The 27504-nt window shown below is 42.2% G+C and overlaps 1 protein-coding gene across 9 annotated transcripts in view; it reads right to left on the bottom strand.

Annotated features, from left to right (window-relative positions):
* CACNA2D1 (calcium voltage-gated channel auxiliary subunit alpha2delta 1) overlaps positions 1–27504 on the bottom strand; it is an 846695-nt gene that overhangs the window by 131553 nt on the left and 687638 nt on the right. For all 9 annotated transcript variants that reach the window (XM_068276177.1, XM_068276179.1, XM_068276181.1 and 6 more), the window contains exons 13-14: positions 17488–17566; positions 1218–1267 (exon numbers count right to left, since the gene is read on the bottom strand). In XM_068276177.1, the coding sequence (XP_068132278.1) occupies positions 1218–1267; positions 17488–17566 (129 nt within the window). The remainder of the gene's footprint in view (positions 1–1217; positions 1268–17487; positions 17567–27504) is intronic.

Here is a 27504-nt window from a genome sequence, read left to right as displayed (position 1 = left end):
CCCTGTTGAGATGCAAACTATTTTGTGTGGGCAAACTACTGCAGGATATAGCAATACAGTTAGTATTATTGCAGTTAGTTTAGGCCCAGATGCAATTAGCACATGCTGTGCCATTAAATTTGTCAATAGACATTTCTGCAGCTATTATAAGACAGGTGCTGCTTGGTTCAAGCACACACCTTTGCTTCTCTTGTGCAATAGCAGTGCAACGTTATGGGTCGTCGATATTGATGGTCATGTCTAAAAGAACTTACAGAGAAGCATGTGATCAGTTTGGTCCAGTAATTGATATGTAAGTCTCTGATTTGCTAGCCATGATCATGTGCTAAAGCAGGATGTGATCACAGTAAATGAGAACTTTGCAAATCTTTCAGCTGATAAAACAAATCACATGCTTCACCATGAGTTCTCCTCGACATGACCATCACTAGCCATCAATCTACTGCTTCTCCCGCCCCACCCCAAATCCACCTTGATCTTCCATCCGATCAAATCTTTTAATTGGTACATCCAAGTCAATTGATTGGACATTTGTATTCCCTTTCTGATTTAGCACCTATCAGCTGATATAACTGGTTGCATGGCTCAGCATAAGGTCTAGAAACTAATTGGCAGGGGTTACCATCTCTGTCAGACACACAATCACACACTTTGCAATTTCTGTGTCGAAGTAGTAGTAGGTGGGCAACAGAAATCGAGGGGAAATTGTACATACCTTAACTCTTAAATACAATGTTGCTATCCATTTCTGAACCATGTTTATGTATAAATGTAAAGAATAGCACACCTTTATATGTTACTATAAAGTATTTATAGAATGGCAGCACGGTGGCGTAGTGGTTAGCGCTCTCGCCTTGCAGCGCTGGGTCCCCGGTTCGAATCCCAGCCAGGGCACCATCTGCAAGGAGTTTGTATGTTCTCCCCGTGTCTGCGTGGGTTTCCTCCGGGTACTCCAGTTTCCTCCCACATCCCAAAAACATACAGATAAGTTAATTGGCTCATCCCTAAATTGGCCCTAGACTACAGTACTTACACTACATAATACAAACATAGACATATGATAATAGTAGGGATTAGATTGTGAGCTCCTTTGAGGGACAGTTAGTGACAAGACAATATATATATATATACTGTACAGCGCTGCATAATATGTCGGCGCTATATAAATACTAAATAATAATAATAATAATAAATGGCAAAAAAGGTAAAATACTGACCTGTGTGTTGATACGAATGGCTCCAATGGATGGAATTTCATAGTAATAACCTGAAATATGATAATGACAAAGTGAACTGAAGGTTATACAGAATATATACTTCCATGTTACTTTCGTGAAAGGGAGCAGTTAATTAACCATTATGAACAACACGGACAGTTATTCCAGGTCTTGGTAACTAATACATTTTGTATCCTTGGAGTTTTTCAGTGGGTTAACTCCATATGTCACTGATGGGGAATGAGTATGGAATTAAAGTGAAACTCTGGACATAATATTAAAACACTAATGCAAAAAAAAAGTTTTAGGTAGAAAATTATATAGCCTCTACTCTGCTAAGGCTTCTGATGGCCCAGGTTGGTCTTCTCGTTTTCTCCACAGATCTCACAAATCTTCCAGTATCGAGTACTGTGGAAAGGTGAGGGGGAGTAGCTGGGCTGCTACCCTACTAGCAATAACGTGTATGGAACCATTACTGCCATCCATTATGCCTGGAGATGAGGGAGGAGTCAGAGTAAAGCACTGCAGGACTGGAGATAATTGGGAGCCATACTGAAGAGGTGAATTATTATTATTGATTTATATAGTGCATCTGCCATGGCACTGTAGAACAGAGTACAAGGTAGAAAAATACAATATAAATACAACAGTCAACAGTGCAGACAATGGGGAATTACAGCTTATGCAGTGAACAAATCAATTACAGATTTTGTAGAAGATATGCGCACAGTTGTGAGACAAAAGGAGAAGAGAGCCCTGGTCAATCAGCCTTATGCTGGGCATACACGGAGCATTTTATGCGCGGGATCAAGGCAGCAGCTCGATGCCGGTGCATCACCGCTCATCCGCGCGGATTGATCCTCACTCATCCCCGCGGGCATGCCTTATCAGCCGCTCGATTCCCCGCTATTGTTCGCCCGCGGGGATCAAGCGGGGAATCTATCCGGCAGGTCATCGGACCTGTCGGATATTATCAATCGAGCCATCAGCAGCTCGATTGAGAAGGAAGAAACTGCTTGTGTATGCCTAGCATTGCAGTCTAATGCTGGGAATACACCATACAATTTTCTGTTAGATTTACCTGCCAGATAGCTAAAGTTCAACATGATGGAAATGTATCTATTTTACCATATATCTGCGGAGCAGTTAGGCATTGTTCTACTCAGCAGGAGATAACCAGAAGACAATGCCCCAGAGAGAATGACCAGTCTCTACAGAAAATAATCTAATTATGCATTCTAACAGAAAATCTAACAGAAAAACCTAACAGAAGAATCTAACAGAAAATTGTATGGTGTATTCCCAGCATAAAACCTCATCTACACGGTACAATTTTCCATCAGATAGATGGCTCTATTAGATAGATCTAGTAAGAAATTGCATCGTTTGTAAACGTCCAATTTGTTTCAGATCAATTTTGCGATAGATTTTGCTTTGATAAGTACCCAAAATCTATTGCGAAATCTAACGCAATCCGATTGAACCGGTTGGAAATTATCTAATAGATCCGTCTAATAGATCTGATCTGACTGAAAACTGTACCATGTAGATGAGGTTTAAGGGATATGACAGTGGGTGAAGGGAATCTGTATATGAGATGAAATATGGTATTGACTCCCTTCAGACTCTTGTTTTTGCCTAGACATTTGCTTTAATGATGGTAAATCGTGATCTAAACAATAGCATTTAAAGTAGCTAGCTAGATAGCATACTGGTAATATTGCGGCCTTTGATGTAGGATTTAAGCCCTTGATCAGGTTTTGAATTCTGGCTCAAGACAGTATGTAAACCAGTAAGGAGAATTTGGGCAAGGCTCCATCATGATCCTGGTTGCCTGAGGCACATGGATCCAGGGCTGCACTGTCCTGAATCAGTTTAAAAAAACTGTGCAAATTGTGCTGCAATACAGAGCTATGTCCATCTTATTATACGTGTGTTTTGATTCTCCTTTTTTATTCTGTAATCATTTTTCCAGTGCGTTTTAAAAAGAGACAGCAGAAGAGTTTCAGAGAAAAGACTTTAAAAAAAATTCTGTAAGTAAAGTATTTTAAGGGTATATCTATCTATCTATCTATCTATCTACTTCTCTCTCTATCTATCGTATACTGTATATATATTTGCTATCCTTTTTATTATATAAGGAATGTTTATTAGGCATGTTACCTAGGAAGAGCTTATTAAGCAAACTTTACAGTACAAACAACACTGAAAAATGTTTGAAATAAAAACTATTGTGTTTTTTAGGTCAGGTCTGGGAATGCAAATGCAATTGCACACATACCCAGCATACATTTTGATGTGTAGCATTCCTCTTTTCAATGTGGCATTGCAGTAATTTGCAAAGCTGTGAAAGTTACAGGCAGGGAACACACTTGACTTTCAGTTTTCTGCGCGCGTTTTTCTGCATACTTTTTCTGCACACCAAGTGTGTTTCCATGCAGGAAAACGAGCGCGTTTTTTCACAGCAGCTGATGTAAATGATAGAGGAAACTGCCAAAATGTGCAGAATCAGGATGCAGAATGTCAGTTTTTTTTCTGCGTGCGAAAAACACAGTAAGTGTGCACTAGCACATTGATTAACATGAGTTCTCAGTTTTTCTGTGCAGAAAACGCGCACGAAAACAGTCAAGTGTGTTCCCTGCCTCAGTGTGTTGCACAACTAAGCTAAAGCCTGGCATCAATACAGTGACGACAACAACAAACAACATTTGTACAGCGCTTTTCTCCCGTAGGACTCAAAGCGCATAAGCATGGCTCAGACCATCGTGGTACAGAGGAAGAATTTTATAAGTCCGGAAATGCCAGGCTAAACAGGTGGCTTTTTAGTCTGGATTTGAATAGCTCCAGGGATGGTGCTGTCTTTACTGGGTGTGGCAGGGAGTTCCAAAGGGTAGGGGCAGCATGACAGAAGGCTCTGTCTCCAGATTTTTTGAGGTGCACTCTGGGAGTGATCAAGTTTATAGAACTTGCTGTTCTGAGGTTGTGAGAGGTGTGGTGCAGCTTCAGCAAATCCTTCATGTATCCAGGGCCCATATTGTGCAGGGATTTGAATGTCAGCAGTCCAATCTTGAAGAGTATTCTCCATTCTACTGGTAGCCAGTGCAGTGAGCGAAGGATCGGTGTAATGTGACAGTGGCGAGGCTGGTTTGTTAGCAATCTGGCAGCAGCATTCTGCACTAATTGCAGGCGACACAGGTCCTTTTTGGGGAGGCATTGCAGTAGTCCAGCCATGTTGTGATGAAGGTGTGAACTAGGGTTGGAAGATCCTCTGGGGGAATCAGATGTTTAATCTTTGCAATGTTCTTCAGATGAAAGTAGGAAGATTTAACTACAGATGAAATTTGGTTTCTGAAACTCAATTCCCCATCGATTAGTACGCCAAGGTTGGAGCTGTTTATGTCTGAATTCCCAATCCTGATTGGTGTTGCTTTAGGATAGAGCTGTTTTGATGGCGAGCGCTGGCTTTGGACAAAAAGGACCTCAGTTTTGTCAGCATTCAGTTTCAACCAGTTATCATTCATCCATGCCTGTAGCTCAGCTAAGCAAGAGTTTATTTTTGGAGTAGGGTCTGTTCCACTAGGTTTGAAGGACAGATATAGCTGTGTGTCATCGGCGTAGCAGTGGTACGTCAGGCCATGTCATTGGATAAGTGTACCGAGTGGCAACATGTAGATTGCAAACAGCGGAGGGGATAGAATTGATCCTTGTGGCACTCCGAATTGTAGAGGTGCAGGTTTGGACATTATAGGTCCTAGGGATACTCTCTGTGTTCTGTCAGTCAGGAATGATCTGAACCACTGGAGGACTGATCCACTGGTGCCACAGTACTCCTGCAGTCTGTTAAGCAGGATTTCATGGTCAACTGTATCAAAAGCCCCTGAGAGATCCAACAGGATTAGGATGGAGCATTCCCCTTTGTCCCTTGCCATGAGCAGATCGTTGCAGACTTGGATGAGGGTGTTTCTTAAAGCCAGATTGTAGAGGGTCCAGGATGTTGTTTACTGACAGCCTGGTTTCAAGTTGCAGATAGACAGCCTTTTCAATAACTTTACCTAAGAAGGTAAAGTTAGGGGAGATTGGAGACAGGTCTGTAGCTGCTCATTGTATCTGGATCCATGGAAGGTTTTTTAAGAAGGGGCTTGATGATTCCTTCTTTTAGAAAGGTAGGAAACCTCCCTGCTTGCAGAGAGCAATTTACTATTTTGTGAAAGGCTGGACCAAGCAGGTCAGGGCATTTCAGCATATGTTTAGTTGGTCCAGGGTCCAGGTCCAGGTTGTCTGGCGGAGGCGACGGAGGATGTCTGAGATCTCTTCCTCACAAATACTTTTGAAGTCAGTCCAGGGTGTTAGGTTGTTTTACTAACTATTTCCAGGAGTTGAATAAGTCTTAGGTGCTGTGGACTGAATGAGAGACCGAATAGAGGATACTTTGTCAGCAAAGTAGCAAGCAAATTTCTCACATAGCTCCTTTGAGGGAGTATAGTAGGTTTTAGAAAGGCTGGGTTACATAGTCTATCAACTGTGCGGAATAGTTGGGCTGGCCTGTTGGCGGCCTTTGCGATCTCCTGTGATAGGTAGGAGGATTTTTTCTTGGTGATCGCATTTTGGTAGCTTTCCAGGTGAGAGACAAGGGTGTGTTTATCTTTTGAATTCTGAGATTTTTCGCCATTTCCTTTCTAGTCTGCGCACTTCTTTCTTTAGGTCTTTTAGTGAGCTGTCAAACCACCGTGCATGGTGAAGTGGTGTAGACTGTTTAATGCGAACTGGAGCAATGGCGCAATGGAGCAATGACACTGCATGGTTGTACATCAGGACCATGGAGTCTGGGTCTGCGCAATGATTGGTTAATGTGTTGAAGTTGAGGATGTTCTGAACGTGCTGGGGTGAGACATCTTTCAGAGAACGGTATTTTATGAGTTCTTTCCCTCTGTGTTTTATCGCTGGTGCTGTCAGAGAGAAGTGGATGGTGTGGTGGTCTGACTATACCACTGGGTTTATATCCATGTATGATATTAAAAGTCCGGAGTGAAATATAAGATCCAGTGTGTGCCCTTTCTTGTGGGTGGGGAGGTTGACAGCCTGAGAGAAACCCAATTCACTAATTATGAGAAGTAGTTCACTTCCTATGCGTGAGTCGTGATCATCCACCCATGCATTAAAATCTCCCAGGATGATCCATCTAGGGTGTTCCACTGTAAGGCAGGATAAGAGTTCAGATATTTTCTTAAGAAAGGCTGGACCATTTTCTGGGGGGCGGTGTATGAGCAATATGTTGATGTTTACTTCTGCTGAGAGTTGGGCTGCAAGACATTCAAAGGTTTCAGTGGGGCCTATGGCCAGGGGCCTTATGTTCAAAGAGGATCTGAAGCATATGGCAATTGGCAACCCCCCACAATTGTGGACTTGTCTCTCACAGTGCAAGACTGAATTGGTCGGCACGGTTGCTTCAAGAGTTGTGCCTGCATGTTTCCCAAGCTAGGTCTCTCAAAAAGGTCAAATCAGAGAGCTCTATTAGGTCATGTATGGTTGCAGTCTTATTATTTATCGATCTGGCATTGCAGAGTGTGGCTGTGATTGAGCTTTCCTGGGGACAGCTATGTTTTTTAGACTTGGATCCACTACCTCTCCGCCCCCTTCTGCTTTTCCTGAGTACCCCAAAGGATTTTAAGAGGAGAGCTAGTGAGGTGTTAATTTGTAATTGTTTCTTGTGAGGGCAGGCAGAGAGAAGATCCTTTGATGAGTATTTGTATGTTGACAGTAGAGACAGTATGTCTACCACAGAGCTTTCTGTTGGTGGCATCTGATTGCTGCTGCAGTTTTATTTATTTTTTTAATTTTATTGATTTTGTTTTTATGAAAATGCCTTTTTTTTTTTAAATTATCCCTCCCCGAGATCCAATCAATATGATCACCTCTCATAGACATCAGCCTATGAGAGGGATCAGATTGTGAGCCACTCCAGGGAACAGCCAAGTGACAGGGCTGTCCACAGTACAGCGCTACATTGCAGCACTGTACAAATGAAAAACAAAATGGCGGTTTCTTTTACTAACAGCCTGCGAGCTCCGATCACGGCTGACAGACAATTCCCACTAATCTCTGCCTACAGGACCAATCGCCGTTAGGCGGTCCTGTAGATGCCCCCCTCCCACCACCAATGGGCATTAGGCAGTTGGAAGTGGGTTAAAGCTTTAACCCGTTAGATAATTGTCTTTATAAAATATGTCTTTAGATGAATAGCATTCAGCACTAAAAGCACGAATTCAGAGCACAGAAGACCACTGCTTTCAGAATTATTTCTGCGCAGCACTCAGAGGTCTAGTAGCCATTTACTTGCATAAGGATGCATGCAAACCAAGTGAATGGGTACCAGACTACTATGAGTTATGCAGAAGCAGCTCTCTCAGCAGCAATCTACAATGCAATGAATAGGAGACTTTGAAAAGCCTTGCTACACATTTAAATATACATTAAAAGTCTTCATTTATAGCATAAAACCTGCTTTGTGGGGAAAAGCCGTTAGACATCTTGCAGCCTGTGTTAAGTTACCAAAAAAACAAAAACAAAACAGATGTAGGGCACATTCCAAGTATATTTTTGAACAAGCATTATATATTGGTATCATGTTTTCATAAATTAATTACATTCAGTCACAAATGTTCTGTATAGTGATGACATATCCCTTTAGATATTTCTACTAAAAAGCATTAATCTGTGACTACATCCTCTGATGTTTCTGGCATTAGTTAGCAGAACAATCTAAAGGGCTGCAAGCTTGATGTTCTGGTGTTGCCAGCCCCATAAGATGGCTAAAAAAAAATCAATTGATAAAATAATCTGTGTCATTTTGCCCGAGGATCCTCCTCCGGTGACTCTCACTTTTTCTTTTTTAAGTTTTCTTCTTGGAGATAATTTTTCACCTTCTATTTAAAATGACTTTTGCACTCTGCAAACAACCAACAAGTAGGTGAAAAAGTACTGTTAAAATTATTCTGAGTATATTCTTGCTTGCTGGTGGCTTAAAAGGCATTTTATTAATACGATGTGTAATACCACCTAGGTTAGGAGAAAAATAAAACTGGATCAGGCCCAATGTCTCTTATCTATCAAAAACATTGCAACCTCTAATGGCAACTTACAAATGTACCATACAAGAGCATACCCCTGAATTGGGCTTACCCATATTTACCAAGCAAAATCTGTCCCCAAGAGACATGACACAGCTAGTAAATGTGGGCCATAAGCAATGGTGCAAGATTTGGCTGCTTATTATTGACTATACTAATGCCAGGATCCAACATTTTTGTCAGGGAGAATGTGTATTTTTGGCCCCATCAACCCTCTGTCTCCGATAAAGGCAGGTAAAACCAAGGAAATCAGATCACACCAACATTGGCTCTGTTCATTGATTAACAACAACCCACATAGTTAATAAAATAAGGGGGGTGGGTGGCAGTAAGGATTAGAAAGGTTATTTAGTGAATCCTATCTGACAACCAAGGAGATACAATTAAAAAAATAATTCAGGTTCTTAAATGGAACCTAAGGTGAGGAGCATATGGAGACTTCCATATGTATTTCCTTTTACACTATACCAGTTGCCTGGCAGCCTTGCGGATTTTCCTGGTATCAGTAACATATGAATCACACACCTCAAACAAGCATGCAGCAAATCCAGTCAGACTTCCATCAGAAACTTTCGATCTGCATGCTTTTCAAATGATCAGCAGGGCAGCCAGATAATTTGCATTGTTTAAAAGTAAATAAAGATGTCAGCCTCCTTATCCCTCTCACCTCAGGTTCTGTTTAATAAAGACAAAAGAAGAGCTTTGCGAAATCATGCCACTGTCATGATTGGGCACAGTTAGTTAATTGGCTTCCCCCTACAATTGGCGGTAAACTATGATGGACGTATTACTTTTTTTTTTAATGAGAGCTTTATTTTGGTAATTATGGGGAGATGGAAACTGAAAGGGTTATAAACATATAATATATAAAAAAAGAAAACCATGTGATAAAGTTCTACCCCCTAGAAGAATATTAACTCATACCATGCACTGGTGAGGTTTAACCCATTTGACACAGTCTGTATGCATGGTGGATTAGTTCTGCTCTGTAATATTAACCTTCCTGGCGGTAACCCCGAGGGGTAAGCCGCGCAGGAGGTTTTCTCAGGCCCTGCTGGGCCGATTTGAATAATTTTTTGTTGCTGAACGCAGCTAGCACTTTGCTAGCTGCGTCAGCACTTCGATCGCTGCCGCCCCGCGCTCGATCGCCGCTATCCGCGTCGCAACACAGCCCCCCCCAGGCCCCTGCGCTGCCTGGCCTATCAGCGCCAGGCAGCGGCAAGGGGTGGATCGGGACTCCCTTAGACGTCACGACGTCCATGGCTCGCTACATGATTTAAGAAAAAAAAAAAATTAAAAAAACGGCTGCGCTGCCCCCTGGCGGTTTGTAATATACCGCCAGGAGGGTTAACAAGCTGACACATTATTGCATTCCAGCAGTTTTGGAGGCGTGTTTAGCTATCTGGGACAACAAAGGGGTGATTTGCATATTCAGCAGCGATGCACTGTGGAACACCCTGTAAGGCCCTTTCACACGACCAGCTGACCAGCGGTGAATGCACCGCCAGACCAGTCAGCTAGCTGCTCTCCTGCACCAGCCGGACGCTCAGTTCCAGCACTGTACAGATGCCCCCCCCCCCACACACACACACGGCGTAAGATCTGAGAGCTGATGTCACGGTCCTCTGCCGCCAGGTAGCACACCATGTGTGAGTGCTTGACACGTGAGGTGTTACAACTGCTGAAATTTGGCTGCATTTAAATTGCACCCAAATTGCACTGGTGGGCAATTAACGTATCTGTATGTTTTTGGGGTGTGGGAGGAAACCGGAGTGCCCGGAAGAAAACCCATGCAGACATGGGGAGAACATACAAACTCCTTGCAGATGTTGACCTGGCTGGGATTCGAACCGGGGACCCGGCGCTGCAAGGCGAGAGCGATAAACACTACGCCACCATGCTGATGGCTAGATAGATCATGTCTGACAGGTCCAATCTGATTTTGATCGTTTTTCTGATCGATTTGCTCATAGAAGTGAATGAAAATCAATCAGAAAATCGTTCAGAAAATCAATTGGCCAGTAAATCTGCCGAAAAAAAAAAAATCATTGTGTATTCCCAGCATTAGAGCAGTTTCAAAGAAAGTCAGATAATTACAAGTGCCTGTTTTGTGCCTAACTTTATTTAACCTTGAAACCTTGAAACAAACAATCAATCACTGTCATTTTGGGAAAAAAGATGTTCGATAACACAACTATAAATTGCATGCCCAGCTTATGCCTTGAAACAGAAACACTTTCATTATTCTGACCTCCCAACCTCACATAATATATCAAAGTTATGGCTGAAAGAAAATAATCATAGCATCTTGTATTTCACATATAGATCACCACTGTGTCTGTTCCCCAAATATTTTAGATTAAATAATAACTGGCTCTTTAGCATATTATATATCCCTGATCTTATCTGTAACATTAAAACAAATCACTATAATAGCCTATACAGTATATGGAAAGATATTATGCTTTGGTAACTTTTAGCACTTAAGTCATTACCCACAGGGATGTATTAATATGGAATAATGATGACTGCTCACATCTCAATTGCTGGTGCAGACATGAAATAGAATCACAGCATACCATCATACTATGTTTTTTTTCCTGAAATTGCAGCCCTTCCATGCTAATTCAATAATGACATAAAAAACACAAATTAAGCAAAGAAAGTTAACCTCAACCAGTTACAAGGACTCAGGAGAAAAAAAAGGTGTGTATGATAAAATCACTATTAATTAGATCAGTAGGTATTGAGAAGGGAAGAATGCTTGCAGTCACATGACAATTCATATATCATACTTTTAATAATAAAAATAATTAGAATTCCAGTATTTATATAGCTTTTTTCTCCTGTCAGACTCAAAAGTACTTGCAAGCAAGCCACTAGAGCACACTCAGTAGGCAGTAGCAGTGTTACGGAGTCTTGCCCAAGAACCCCTTACCGAATAGGAAGAGCTGAGATTTGAACCCAGGTCTCCTATGTCAGAGGCAGAACCCTGACATGAGAAACCACTACTGGCAGCTGGAACTGGTGTACTACTCCCCACAGAATTACTTCACCAGCACTCACTGGGGCAAATCTAGGACTAGGTCAGCTTTAATGTAAGAGTGCATGAAGAGAGTAACATTAATCCTATAGATCGATATTCCTAGATTGCTGTATGCACCATCAATAGGCTTTGCTATGTTCAGTGAAACTTTGACTATTAAAAACTCGCAGATGCAAAACAGCTAAGTCAATGTCCCTGAAAATATAGATTTTTGCTCCGCTTCTGCCCAGCCTCCACAGCACCTCATTCATTCACTATTAGCCGCTACCATTTTTATGCTGTGCTTTGTCTGATGAGGGAATGGCACCAGGGGATTCTATTTGTGATTCCTCCCGATGTCTAACTGCATCCCACAAGGTTAGCGGCTTATTGCCCTGCAGGCAACCTCAGGTGAGTCTCCTGACAGACTTTTTATCCTAAAAGATATGTGCCCAAATAAGGATATGCTCATTGCTTGGTTAGGGTGTAGCTGCATCCACTATTAGCATAGGGACCCCTCATTGAGCCTGGCCTTATCCGCACACATGTGCCCCTGAGTCAAGTACAAGTGGTACCAACAATCTCATAATTTGAAGTGTTGTGAGCTTGAGTCCAGGTCCTTTTGAATTTAAAATACATTTAGCAGATTCTAAAATCTACTAAACCCCTTTACATAAGAAACTAAGAGGCAAATGAGTAGCCTTCCAATATTAGTATAAAAACTAAAGGGGGAAATGAGTAGCCTCCCAATATTAGTATAAAAACTAAGGGGCAAATGAGTGGCCTCCTGATGTTAGTATAAAAACTAAGGGGCAAATGAGTGGCCTCCTGATGTTAGTTAACTAAGGGGCAAATGAGTGGCCTCCTGATGTTAGTATAAAAACTAAGGGGCAAATGAGTGGCCTCTTGATGTTAGTATAAAAACTAAGGGGCAAATGAGTGGCCTCCTGATGTTAGTATAAAAACTAAGGGGCAAATGAGTGGCCTCCTGATGTTAGTATAAAAACTAAGGGGCAAATGAGTGGCCTCCCAGTGTTAGTATAGCACTCCTAATAAAGTGCTCAGTGAATGTACTATCCAAATTAACAAAACTAAATAAATGTTTTCATTGTTTAGTAACACATGCCAAATCTTGCTTGAATGCATAATAATGTTAAAAGCTCTTATTGGTAATGTGTCTATATCTGCAAAACAATCTATTTCATGAGAGAGTCTATGGAGACAATCCTCTACATAACGGCTTTCAGGCCAGCTGATATCAAAGCAATTCTTTTAATTGTCTGCAGGAAAGACATTGTCCGCTTTGTAGCAACATATCCTATTCTACAACTTGATAAGAAACAGTCTAGAGTTCATCACACTGTGTATTTGTATAAATATATTTTTGCCATATGCCTTTCCCATAAATGTGTAGGTTTATTTATGTTCATTGTAAACCACCATCATTCTGGAATGTCTAAAACCCCATCATACCTTTATAGACAAGATAAAGATAAAAGCATTCAGATTGTAGCACAATGCGTGGAAAGTTTGCACTGGAGTCAGCTTGGCAATATTTTATTTACAGAAAAGAAAAGGTCAAAGATTAGACCATTTGTCTTTTCTCCTGAATGAGGAAGAGAGCAGGTAGGCAGGCATTCATAATTTATTTCCAGACTGCAAAACCCCTCTTTACACAAATACACTTTTTACCTTTTCTTTTCAGTAAGAGGAAAACCAGACTTGTGTCAGCTAGCCTTGACTTTAGTAACAAGAAGAGAAGTAAATTGATGTCACTCTTTTAGTATTCATCTACTATGATCTAAGAGCTCTAGTTTAAGGTTCTGTGGGCTACATCTAAACACATTTTTCTAAAACAATAGTGCAGTCTGTTTATAAAAGGGTGACGTCCGATTCAATTAATGCACAATCCTGCTTTGCTGTATACAAAGCAACACACTTTTGAAGGCCATTTTCTATCATTATTTATCAAAAAATTCACCACTTTGGAAACAATCTGCAATCAGAGTAGACTATTTTGTCAGTATTTTGTGGCATATTGATGCAAAACTTTGTATTTATTGGCATGCTCATTTGCCAGATAATTAAAAAATTGAGTGGCACAGTGCTGACATAGTGGATAGAACTCTTGCCTTGTAGCACTAGAATCTTAAGTTTGAATCTCGGCTGAGTGTAGGCCCGGATTTACCTCACAGGAGCCTATAGGCACAGATGTCCTGGCACCTTAGACTTCGCTCTCCATGAACCTTCAAACACTCGCCAAACTGTACTGCAATTGTGCTGAGCTGTTCCATCAGTCACTTCTCCATTACTTCCCCTGCCCAAGCTACAGGTGCCCCTTAGTATTAGGTAGACAGAGGTTTCCTCAGTATTAAGTAGCTAGAGGTGCCCCGACTGAAGGGAGATCTCATCAGTGAAATGCAGAGAGCAGGGTTAGTAACCTTTCATTTTCATCAGAACTCTGCATATAGGGAAGGAGGGAGGTAGGCGCTCAGGGAGGGGAGAGAGCAACCTTTCTATCATCAGGCGCCTTTAGGCACGTGCCTACAGTGCCTTATGGTAAATCCGGCCCTGGCTGAGTGACTATCTGAATGGAATTTGTATGTTTCCTATTTTTATATGGCTTTCCTCTGGGTATTCTAGTTTAGTCCCACATCCCCAAAAAACCCCAAGGATGAGTAAGGATGCGTCTCTAAGAGACGCAATGCCAGCACTTGTTGTAATGAAAGAACGCATCCATCCATGCACGGCTAAAGGGATTCGCATGCGTGATGCAATTTTATGCCCGCACATGAATTGTTTGGCAGCCTATTGATTTCAATAGGTTGCGTTGCCCCATCCAAATTAGTGTGAAGGGAAACGGATGAGAATTGCAGCAATGGAAACTTAGCCTTATTTAGTTATCACCTTAAAGGGGTTCTGTGGAGTCCTCCAATAAACATAAACACACTTACCTGGGGCTTCTATCAGCCCCCTGTATCTGTAATGTCCCACGCCGTCCTCCACCGATCACTCGTTCCCTGCCGTTGGCACCGGGCAATTATTTGTCTAACAAGACGAATAATGCATGCTCCCGCTTGAGTCTCCGGGAGCTTACTGCTCAGGAGAGTATGAGGTTTTCTTGTACTGCGCCGTTAGCTCCCGGAAACGCGAGCGTGCACGCATGCAGTCACGGCCGCGCAGATGCGTGACACGCATAATAAGTAGAGATGTCCCGAACGGTTCGCCGGCAAACGGTTCCCGGTGAACTTCGGTGGTTCGCGTTCGCCTGCCAAAGGCAAACTTTCCCAGAAGTTCGATTCGCCCCATAATGCTCTATTGAGCACAGCTTTGACCCTCTACATCACAGTCAGCAGGCAAATTGTTGCCAATCAGACTGCACTCACTGCTGGAACCCCACCCCCCCCCCCTTATAAAAGGCAAGGTCCTGTGCCATTTGACTCACTCGTCTGCCTACACTAATTAGTTAAGGGACAGCTTCTACACACACTCTGCTAGGAAGAATTTAATTAGCCTCTTGTAGGCTTACCCCACTACCCTCCTACCCATTCCCTCCTCCCTCCTACCGGAGGGAGGAAAGTCTCATCTGCCAGGGAATTACAGTATTTCAAAAGCCAGCTTACATACCATGGCTGGGAATTGAACCCAGGTCTCAGTGTATGGTAGGTAACTAACATATCCATTATACCACCAACACTATTAGCTGAAGCTAGCCTAGCATGTACCATTTATGCTCAATCCAAAAGAAAAATTAGACAAGACAAGACAAATAACATTTATATCACGCTTTTCTCCTGGCAGACTCAAAACGCCAGAGCCGCAGCCACTAGGGCACACTTTATAGGCGGCAGCAGCAGTGTTAGGAAGACTTGCCTAAGGTCTCCTACTGAATAGGTGCTGGCTTATTGAACAGAGCCGAGATTCGAACCCTGGTCTCCTGTGTCAGAGGCAGAGCCCTTAACCATTACACCTTCCAGACACTGCTTAAGGATTTGTAGCCAGGCATGGCCTTGCCTTTTGTGTTCAACAGTTGTCCAAAGAGAACCCCAGATAGCCTGGTAGATTGATCTCTCTCTCTCTCTCTAATAGGGATGGTCACCGCTTTCCGCGGAATTGTATTTTTGAGCATAAATGGATTGAGCCTAATTGGTACATGCTAGGCTGGCTTCAGCATGTAGTGTTGGTGGTACAGTGCCACTATACCACCAACACTACATGCTGAAGCCAGCCTAGCATGTACCATTTATGCTCAATCCATTTATGCTCAAAAATACAATTCCACGGAAAGCGGTGACCATCCCTACTAGAGAGAGAGAGAGAGAGAGAGAGAGAGATGAATCTACCTGGCTATCTGGGGTTCTCTTTGGACAACTGTTGAACACAAAATGCAAGGCCATGCCTGGCTGCAAATCCTTAAGCAGTGGATGGATGGTGTAATGGTTAAGGGCTCTGCCTCTGACACAGGAGACCAGGGTTCGAATCTCGGCTCTGTCTGTTCAGTAAGCCAGCACCTATTCAGTAGGAGACCTTAGGCAAGTCTTCCTAACACTGCTACTGCCTATAGAGCGTGCCCTAGTGGCTGCAGCTCTGGCGCTTTGAGTCCGCCAGGAGAAAAGTGTGATATAAATGTTATTTGTCTTGTCTAAATTTTCTCTTGGATTGAGCATAAATGGTACATGCTAGGCTAGCTTCAGCTAGTAGTGTTGGTGGTATAATGTTAGTTACCTACCATACACTGAGACCTGGGTTCAATTCCCAGCCATGGTATGTAAGCTGGCTTTTGAAATACTATAATTCCCTGGCAGATGAGACCCTCCTCCCTCCGGTAGGAGGGAATAGGTAGATGTGTAGAAGGGTAGGAGGGAGGAGGGTGGAGGGTCTTCCTCCAGGTATTAGATCTCTTGAAACAGGTTTTATATCATTTTTTGCGAACTTTTTCGCGAACCGAACTTTCCACAGAGGTTCGCGAACAGGGTTCACGAACCAAAAATCAGAGGTTTGCGACATCACTAGTAATAAGACGGCGCGGAAGGAGTGATCAGAGGAGGACAGCACGGGACATTACAGCTACAGGGGGGTGATAGAAGCCCCAGGTAAGTGTCTCTTTATGTTTATTGAAGGACTCTACATAACTCCTTTAGTAAGAGCTCACCCAAATTGGCCTTAGACTATGTTGGGGACATTAGGCAATGGCTGTGGAAGGAATTAGATTGTTAGCTTCTCTGAGGGATAGTTAGTGACCCAACTATGTACTCTGTAACGTGCTGTAAAAGATGTAAGCTGTATATAAATGCATACTAATAATTATTTAATATTTAGATAGTGCTGCCATCTTCCACAGCACTTTTATAGAGCATATATAGAGTGGTCACTAACTGTCCCTTAGTGGGGCTCACAAAACTCCATGCAGATGGTGCCAGGGTCCCAGTGCTGCAGGGTTAGAGAACTATATCCTATGCCCCCACGGCATACCAACAACAAATGTTGTCAGTATACGTTGGCAAATGTAGTCAGAAAAGGTCTGGATCAACTTTAAATGAAAAAAATATCTGTTAAGACTTCAATGATTGTTATTTTACTTTGGTTTTTTTTAGGACAAACATGTAATAGTTATGGCTTTATACTTTTCCACCACAGTTATCTGGAGTATGGTGAACACTAATGGACAATCAGACTGAACTCTCGAAGCAGCAGTGCTTGGTCAAGTCATTCACTGAAAACCTTTCTAAAACTACACTTACCTCTACCACGAATTATAGAGGTTATTTCTTTGACCTCTTAATTGACTTAGTAGCCCATTCCTTACTGTTATTACACATGAAGGCTATTTAATAACATCATAATTCCCTCTTAGATTAGATATGCAGTAGAGTTATCTGTAGACTTCTAAAATCCTTACATATACAATGTTATAATGTGTACATTAGGGCTACAGTCAAAGACCACACACCAGATAGAAAGCTAGGTATCTTGCTTAGAACAAAGCAAATATAATCTCTGTAGGTGGGAGTTGTGTAAGGAACATTACATTACTGTGGATAATGACACTCATTTCCATTGTGTTTTTTTATCAGCCTATGAAAACACATTAATAACATATTTTATATATAAACTTTACCTTTGTTTTCACAAGCCATCCACTGTATAGGCCCCTTATCATAATTATGCTGTCCAACAGAAAATGTAAATACTCGGACCTATAGCAAAGGGGAAAAAAATGAAATGTTGGTTACCAGTAAAAAGAAATGATGCTTAAAGCTCACCTGGAGTAATAGAAATATGGAGGTTTATATATGTATTTCCTTTTAAACAACTCATGTTGCCTGGCTGACCTGTTGAAAATCTGCTTCTATTACTTTTAACCATACACCTTTTAAGCATACAGATCAGGTGCTCTGACTGAAGTCTGATTACTAAGTTAGCTACATGCTTATTTCAAGCATGTGTGATTCAGACACTCTTGCAGCCAAGGAGACCAGCAGGACTGCCAGGCAACGGATATTGTTTAAAAGGAAATAAACATGGCAGCCACCATATGCCTACCCCTTAGGGTTCCCTTTAACCCATTGGTGACAGTGTGTACAGTAGTTAAAAACTACACCAAACTTGCGGCTCCTTAAGTCTGATGGCACTGGCATATTAGTGTAAATCAGAGAATATTTAGACCAGTTCTCTTCGAGGCTTGCTCTGCTACACAGATTAGAGATAAGCAAATATTAAAGTTTATATTTGGTCATTTCCTGCCACTGGCCATCCTAAACTAGCCACTCCATTCATCACAATCCCAAGGATCTGAGAGTGCCTCAGGAGAATTGGGAAATGGACAGTAATGGGGTGGTGACTCAATTTACATACACACATTTTTATTAGCATCAAGCTATTAAACAATAGCAAAATAACTTGTGTCCTTTGCTTAACGAGGTACTGTAGTGACATATAGTAAAATACAGTAAATTATTTGCGATACCCACTTCTATGGTAATTTTCCTGGTTTCAGCATCAGAAACACTTCCTAAACCTACAGTCCTGGCCAAAAGTTTTGAGACTGTCAAAAATATTGGAAATGAGAAAAGTTGGTGCTTACGTTTTTATGATAGCAATTAGCATATACTCCACAATGTTATGAAGAGTGTTCAGATGAATTGCATAGTCCTTTGTCATGAAAATTAACTGAATCCCCAAAAAAAACCTTTCCACTGCATTTCATTGCTGTCATTAAAGGACCTGCTGAGATCATTTCAGTAATCGTCTTGTTAACTCAGGTGAGAATGTTGATGAGCACAAGGCTGGAGATCATTGTGTCAGGCTGATTGGGTTAGAATGGCAGACTTGACATGTTAAAAGGAGGGTGATGCTTGGAATCATTGATCTTCCATTGTTAACAATGGTGACCATCAAAGAAACGCATGCAGCCATCATTGCGTTGCATAAAAATGGCTTCACAGGCAAGGATATTGTGGCTACTAAGATTGCACCTAAAACAATTTATAGGATCATCAAGAACTTCAAGGAAAGAGGTTCGATTCTTGTTAAGAAGGCTTCAGGGCGTCCAAGAAAGTCCAGCAAGCGCCAGGATCGTCTCCTAAAGAGGATTCTGCTGCGGGATTGGAGTGCAACCAGTGCAGAGGTTGATCAGTATTGGCAGCAGGCAGGTGTGATCGCATCTGCACGCAGAGTGAGGCGAAGACTTTTGGAAGATGGCCTGGTGTCAAGAAGGGCAGCAAAGAAGCCACTTCTCTCCCAAAAAACATCAGGGACAGATTGATCTTCTGCAGAAAGTATGGTGAATGGACTGCTGAGGACTGGGGCAAAGTCATATTCTCCAATGAATCCCCTTTCCGATTGTTTGGGGCATCTGGAAAAAGACTTGTCAGGAAAAGAAAAGGTGAAGGCTACCATCAGTTCTGCGTCATGCCAACAGTAAAGCATCCTGAGACCAATCATGTGTGCGGTTGCTTCACATCCAAGGGAGTGGACTCCCTCACAATTTTGCCAAAAAACACAGCCATGAATAAAGAATGGTACCAAAACACCCTCCAACAGCAACTTCTTCTAACAATCCAACAACAGTTTGGTGAAGAACAATGCATTTTCCAGCACAATGGAGCACCGTGTCATAAGGCAAAAGTGATAACTAAGTGGCTCGGTTACCAAAATGTTGAAATTTTGGATCCATGGCCTGGAAACTCCCCAGATCTTAATCCCATTGAGAACTTGTGGTCATTCCTCAAAAGGCGGGTGGACGAACAAAAAACAACTAATTCTGAAAAACTCAAAGAAGTCATTATGAAAGAATGGGTTGCTATCAGTCAAGATTTGGCCCAGAAGTTGATTGAGAGCATGCCCAGTCGAATTGCAGAGGTTCTGAAAAAGAAGGGCCAACACTGCAAATACTGACTGACTTTTGACAGTCTCAAAACTTTTGGCAGGGACTGTATATACAGGTAGCCCCCGGTAAAGGAACGAGACTGTAGGTTCACTCTTAACTGGAATCCATTCTTAAAGGGGTTCAGTGTGTGTGTGTGTGTGTGTGTGTGTGTGTGTGTGTGTGTGTGTGTGTGTGTGTGTGTGTGTGTGTGTGTGTGTGTGTGTGTGGGGTGTTGAAGATAAAAACAGACACTTACCTGGGGCTTCTGTCAGCCCCCTGTAGCAGTAATGTCCCACTCCGTCGTCCTCCTGATTCGCCATCAGTCCTGGTCTAGCTTGGCATGCCAGACAACTGCGACTGTGCGGCCGTGCACCTGCTCACTCCCTTGCATGTCATCGGAAGCTTACTGCACAGGCGCAGTACAATAAAACTTTGTACTGCACATGCGTCTGTTAGACAAATAATTGCCGATGCCGGCGGCGGGGAACGGCGGATCAGAGGAGGACGGCGTGGGACATTATTGCTACAGGGAGCTAATAGAAGCCCCAGGTAAGTGTCTCTTTATCTTTAACACCCCCCCACAGAACCCCTTTAAGTCAGAACATTGTGCAATCTCTGCCCCCTATACCTCTTATGTGCCCCCCTGTTCCTCCAATGCCCCCTCTGTGTCACCTCTGTTTCCCTCTGCCTACATTGTCCCCCTCTGTGTCACCTCTGCCTCCACTGTGTCACCTCTGTCCCTGTTCCCTCAGTGTCTCCATCTGTGGCAACTTCCCTTGGTGTCTCCACTGTGCCCCTTTGTACTACCTCTGTGCCCCTTTGTGCCTCCTTCTGACCCCCTATAACAAGGACTGGATCACAGGTTTGCTTTAAAATGCATAAAAAGTTTCTACAGAACTTTGAACTCTCTGTATAGTATAGGCAGTGTACCGCAGCAAAATTTAATTTTACTGAGTTTTAAAAAACATTTTTCTTTTATTTTAATTTTTTTAATTGATTTTCTCGAAAACTGTAAGGCCTATTTGAATGCGTTTTTTTACTTGTTTACATTTTCATGCGGTTCATAATGGTGGGTCGTTCGTAAGTCGGGCGTTCATAAGTAGGGGACCACCTGTACGTATTGCTGTATATTGGTATGTGGCCCTGCCCCCAGTGATCCTTAGCGTAGGCTGTTTAGCTATGCGGTATTCTCCTCCCTGAGCAATCTGTGAGACCAGGTATTATTTTTACTAGCTTCAGAATTCTCAGAAAAAAATATTCCACAGAGTAATAAAGAGGTTTCCACCTGTGATAAATTTCAGGTATAAATCAGGGTAAGGAAAGCTTTTACAATGGAGAAATACTGACTAAATAATTTATAAATTAATAATGTAAAAAAAAATATATATTAACCACTTTACCCCCGCGCGTACGTATTTCTCCGCCCCTTTTTCCATCCTTTAAAAACCAGGGACGGAGAAACACGTACTTTCCGCGTTCCCGACGCTGTCCGCGCTCCCGCTCGTAAACACGCCGCCCGCCGCTAGTAAAACCGCCGCCGCCCGCTCGCCCGGAGATCAATGAACGGGAAAATCCATTCCCGTTCGTTGATCTAAGCCCCACAATGACCCGCTGCTCTCCTATGGGCAGCGCGATCATTGTGAGAAGAAACTCACGTGTCCAGCCTCCTTATTCTTCCTCCAAGCTTCCGGAAGGAGGCTTGGAGGTCGCAATAAAGCAAAAAGTTACTGTGGCCATCTTGTGGCCAAATAGTAAACTACACCCTACACATTTTTCACATACAAATAAATGACTTTTACACAAAAAATTAACTCATTACCTCCCACACTCCCCATTTTTTTTTTTTTTGTAATTAAAAAAAAATTCAAAAATTTACAATTAAAAAAAATACATAATTAGTTACCTTAGGGACTGAACTTTTTAAATATTTAAGTCAAGAGGGTATAACACTGTTACTTTATAAACTATGGGCTTGTAATTAGGGATGGACGCAAAACTGAAAAAAATGCACCTTTATTTCCAAATGAAATATTGGCGCCAAACATTGTGATAGGGACATAATTTAAACGGTTTTATAACCAGGACAAAAGGGCACATAAATTTCATGGGTTTTAATTACAGTAGCATGCATTATTTAAAAACTATAATGGCCGAAAACTGAAAAATAATTTTTTTTCCCCCACATTTTTCCTATTTTCCCATTAAAACACATTTAGAAAAAAATAATTCTTGGCATAATGTCCCACCTAAAGAAAGCCTAATTGGTGGCGGAAAAAACAAGATATAGTTCATTTCATTGCGATAAGTAATGATAAAGTTATAGACGAATGAATGTAAGGAGCGCTGAAAAGTGAAAATTGCTCTGGTGGTCAGGGGGTAAAACCCCTCAGTGGTGAAGTGGTTAATTACATTATTCCTTCAAGTAACTGAATTTTTAAATTAAGTAGCACAGGTCCTATCAAAATATCCCCCAATGTTTTGAGCATTGGATTAAACCCCAAAGTCAATTCAACTGAAGAAAAATAGAAAATGTTTGAAGAACGGTCCAAGTGAATAGATGTGAATTTCATAAACTGACTCTGCTACTGAAAATTGTGTTAACCGTGCAGAGCACATCAGGATTTTATCTTAATAGTCATTACTTTCAAAATTTACTGCAGAAACAACTACCTGCCCCACATTCTAATCCTTCATCAAATAAGGTCTGAACAGAAGACAACGTGGTGTGTCTCACAGTATTCTAAATGTTCAGCCTACCACCGCCGGTTGTAGAATTATAGGCCCTGAGCAGTATTTCACATTTTGTTCCAAAGTAAATAAATGAGTGCCTGTTAAAATAATGGCAGAAGAAATTCATAGCATTAGCTTTGACAAGGGCAGGTCTTTCACTAACCTTATGTTGTAAGAGGGTACGTGAAATAAGAATGCTTTATAAACTTTGTGTGATCACTTCTAAGGATAACTGATTGGATGTAATTAATAGTAAGAATATTTGTTGAAGCGGAACCGAATGAGAAATGGAGAATGCTAAAAGATTTGAATCATTCCTGCATTCAAGCTTATTCAGAAAGCCGTACAAAATTTGAGACATGCCAGAGGCAGGGGGGAGACTGTGCATTTATATTCCCCAACTACAGATACTTCCAAGACATTTACAGAGTAAAAATTCAGTGAAACTGTAATGTAAAGGAGGTAACCGACTTCCAGAAACATTTAACTACCAAATTGTACAAGTAAGATTGTTGTTAAATATACCATATTTTATAGGACACGCCAGACCAGAAGATGCACCTAGGTGTAGAGAAGATAAAACAACAAAAAATATTCTGAACTAAATCATATATCCCTCACATTAGTACGTGTAGCAGCACAACCTGGCGAGTTGGGTGCCAGGTGATGGCGATAGTGAAATTATCAGGAATTTCTTCTGACATTTTCCTATTCACTTACCCAACGCCCATTCCGACATTGACACTGCCTCCTATGCCTAACAATAACCCTCCCTCATACTGCCCAACACTAACCCACCCCTTCTAGTCAATGGGCTACTATTAGATGCCAAACACATCACCCCAGCACCATATAGCCGCAATGTACATTGCAGCGTATTATGTGGCTGCCGAGGTGGGGACCCAAGTGAATGGCTTTGCCTCATTTACCTTCCCTGGTGGTCTAGTGGCTCCCCTACCTACCCCATATAGTGTTCCCTGGTGTCTAGTGGCCTCCATCCTCCTCTATATAGCATAACCTGGAGTCTAATTTCCCTCTCTCCTATATAGCCTTATCTGGTGTCTAGTGGCACCCCTTCCTCCCCTAAATAGCATTCCCTGGTGTCTAGTGTCCTCCATCCTCCTCTATATGGTGTTCCCTAATTGCCACGTATTCCTATATAGCTTTCCCTGGTGTCTAGTTACTCACATATACAGCATTCCCTTGGTGTATTGTGCTCTCCTCGTTCTCCTTCATAAAGCTTCCCTGGTGGCTTTGTGGCCCCCCTCCATGTATCCCTTTGAAGTAGAGTAGTGTAAGCGGCAATGCTTAAAGAACAGTCTCACCTGATCCAGCGCTAGACGACACTGCACTGGGTCTTACCTCTGATCAGTGTTGCCAACTCATCCCTTTAATTACTGACACATATGAATTATACAGGTTTCGTGGCTAGGTAGATGCAGTTACGGCACTGATTATGTGTATAAGTAGCCCCAGAACCTGTATAACTTAGATGTGTCAGTAATTAAAGGGATTAAGTGGCCACAACTCACTGTCTACCTCTTGGCTCTCATGCCAGCATGAGAACCAGAAAGTAGGGAGCAAGTTGCAGTCACTCAGGGCAGTGTTGTCCAGCGCTGGATCAGGTGAGACTTTTCTTTAAGCATCTCTGATGCCAATACTTTATTAGGGGATGATGGGAAGGATGGAGGTCCTAAGAGAGAGAGGAAATAACTCTTGCACCCCTTACCATGTTTTATTTGGCACACATCACAGTCAATGTAGAATGTTCAGAAGATAAAATGAGTCTTATGGATGGGAAGGCAGCTTGGATCTGGGCCAAATAAAATTTGCAGGGAATGCATTTTATTGGCCCAATTCCAAGCAGCATACAATTTGCATCAGATTTGCATGCACACCAGAATTATTAACCATCTATAACCATTGTACTTAAGAAACTAGTAAGTCACTGCATCATTTTGCTTACAGCTTCAAATAGATGGCAAACATCCAATAAAACTAGAGTTTACAGCATAGAAGCACAACACAAATATAAATTTGTACCAATATAAAGACTTATCCTTAGCAGACCTTGATGAATTCATCTGCTACTCATATGTCTCTTATTTGCTTTTCATATGTTTCTAATAATCCAGTTATTGACCTGTTTTGCCCATAAATGTAATGTACTTTGATCAATCATGAAAAGTGGCTGAAAATGACATCAGTGCGGACAGAGCCTACAGCATTCAAATACTAACTAAATACCAGATTATTTGAGAGTGCCTTGTGTACTTATGTCCTGTGGTGGAGATACTTAAAGTAGACCTCCAGTGTAAAAATAAAACACACACTATCAGCACAGGCAGCTGAATATAACAGAGAAGCAGGAAAAAATGTCAAAAACTTGACTAATTGTACTAAAAATCCAGGTTTTGTTGGTTAGCCATTCCCCCTTTCTGAAAAACTGCCTCAGCAGTATTCTGCCTTTGCAAAGACTGCTAAGAGATTGCCATCATCTGTGGGGGGAGGTGCCTTATAAAGTATAGCCAGAAAACTATTCTGCTTCTACCTGTGCCACTGAGCAAGACTATCTCAGAGAGAAGACGTGAAGAGAGGAAAAATGCAGTGCCAGCCACAGTATGTTGAAAACAGGCCCGGATTTACATCACAGAAGCCTATAGGCACAGATGTTCTGCAACCTAGACTTTGCCCTCCACAAACCTACAAATCTCTGTCAAACCGCACTGCAATTGGGCTAGCTGGCCCAGTTGTCACCTCTTCCCTACTTTCCATGCCTTTCATTAGTCACAGGTAATCCTTAGTATTAACCTCCCTAGCGTTCTGGATGAGCTGAGCTTGTCCAGTGACGCCGGAGGGCACCGCTCAGGCCCTGGTGGGCCGATTTGAATATTATTATTTTTTGAAGCACTTTGGTAGCTGCGTGTTTCTCCGCTCGCTACCGCTCGCTGCCGATCTGCCGTGTAATAGGGCCCCCCCGAGACCCCATGCGCAGCCTGGCCAATCAGTGCCAGGCAGCGCTGAGGGGTGGATCGGGACTCCCTATGATGTCACAACGTCATTCCGTTCATCGCCATGGAGACGGGGGAAGCCCTGAAGGAAATCCCATTCAGAACGTGAGGTTAAGTAGCCAGAGGTACCCTCAGTATTAAGTAGCTAGAGGTGCCCCCAGACTGAAGGGAGAGGTTGTCAGTGGAATTTGGGAACCTGGGTGAGTAACCTCTCATTTATGCTTCGCTCAAGACTCTGCATAGAGAAGGTGGGAGGAAGGTACTTGGGGAAGGAAGTGTGCAGCTTTTCAATCATTAGGCACCTGTAGGCACATGCCTAGAGTGCCTTATGGACAATCCAGCCCTAGTTGCAAGCTAGAGCTGCCATAATCCTTTCTTCCTGTTAAATGTAGTAGTCAGCAGTTGCTGCATTGGGGTAAAAGAGGGGGATATTCATAGTAAGTGCAATTGACTGTATTATTTTAGTAACAGTTAATGTCACAGACTGCAAGGGCCGGTCTGCTGACGGGTCAATCGATCGGCGTCAGAAATCCTCTCACACTGTCATTTTGCTCAACACGAAGCGTAACCTGACTTCGCAATTTGATGAGCCGACTCGCGGAGGGAGCGTTCAGACGCCAAAGGATTCACCACACACATACAATTCAAAGATCTGCCACCAAGCGGGTTACACAGCCCGCTACTGTAATTATGCTAATACTTCGAGAACGCTCTGTTAACCCTTTGCAGTATGCAGGAATCTGGGTCAGATCTGAATATCTGAGCAGGGTTCACGCATACGGTTTATAAATGTACACTTCTATTAAACACAGGGTATCGGTTTCAGGAGAAAAGGTACGATTGTGTATGTTCAGCAACAGGTCATAACCGCTAAACGATTTTTTAAAATGTTTAATAACAAAAATGCATTACATACATTTATAGACACTAATTAACATATACACACAAAGCTTAAAAATAAAAGGGATAAAATCAGAAAGTTCTTACTGTAGTTACGGCTGAGCAGTCCATTTGGAGAATGAAGAAAAAGAGTCCAGTTTAAAGTAGGCATTAATGAAACAAAGCATGAGTTCAGGCCTCCTTGAACACATGCTCCAAGCTCTTCTTTAGCAGATGAAATGATGAAGGACAAAGGCGGGCTCTGCTGGCCCCATATTTATACAATCTTAGAATTGGGGCTGGATTACCTCCAAACTAGGTGGAGGGAAGGCAGGGGTTATATCCTGGCAGCAAGGTTGTCGCCCCAGAACTCAGAGCAAAAAAAAGTAACATTTATTAATCCTCTGTGTGACTCCGCCCCAGATTGGCGCATCGCAACTCCGAGACTATATTCATAAGTGGCCTGCGAACCCTGTATCGCGTTCAGTTTGCGCAGGCTGAATACAGCATTTTCCCGACTGACCCCTGACAGTTGGAAAACTGTAATTCAGGTGAATGATAGAACTGATTTATGGGTATCAGAAAATGTATTTTTGTCTTTCTGTGACAAGCCTATTTTGAATTACAAATACATTAAAGTTCTCTTTGTTTGATTGTATGATTTTGGTGGGGATTCTTATCTCTGCCAGTTTGAGCTGTTTTTTTGGAGGAGAGGGCTGTGGCAGCAAATGGTCCTCCGCAGGAGGTCGAGCCACGTGTGAAATTCCTCTCCCTACTATCAGGACACTGGCGAATGGGTGAGGGGTTTTTGCTTTCATTGGGAAGAGAGTGAAAGGAAAGACATTTGTTTAATCTACACAGGACTGACAGTATTGGGGCTGGACCATTACGCAAGTCGTTGGCGATTACGCACGACTTTCCGTAATGTTCATCACAGTTAAAGTCCAAGTTCAGCCTCTCATTTAAAGCATATGATGGTAAATCTGGATTTATTAGCAAAGTTTGAAGATCTGAATGTTGTATGCTTTTACTTTTTGCAAAAATATATTGGCAGTATCTGTATAGCTATGAACTGTAGTTCATTTTCTTGTGCTCTGTATTTTCTGCTCCGCTCTGTGTAAAAAAGATTTAACCCTTCAAAAAACCT

Source organism: Hyperolius riggenbachi, chromosome 3 (assembly GCF_040937935.1).
Source record: "Hyperolius riggenbachi isolate aHypRig1 chromosome 3, aHypRig1.pri, whole genome shotgun sequence".
NCBI lineage: Eukaryota > Metazoa > Chordata > Amphibia > Anura > Hyperoliidae > Hyperolius > Hyperolius riggenbachi.
This window is presented reverse-complemented; position numbering and strand designations above follow the sequence as displayed.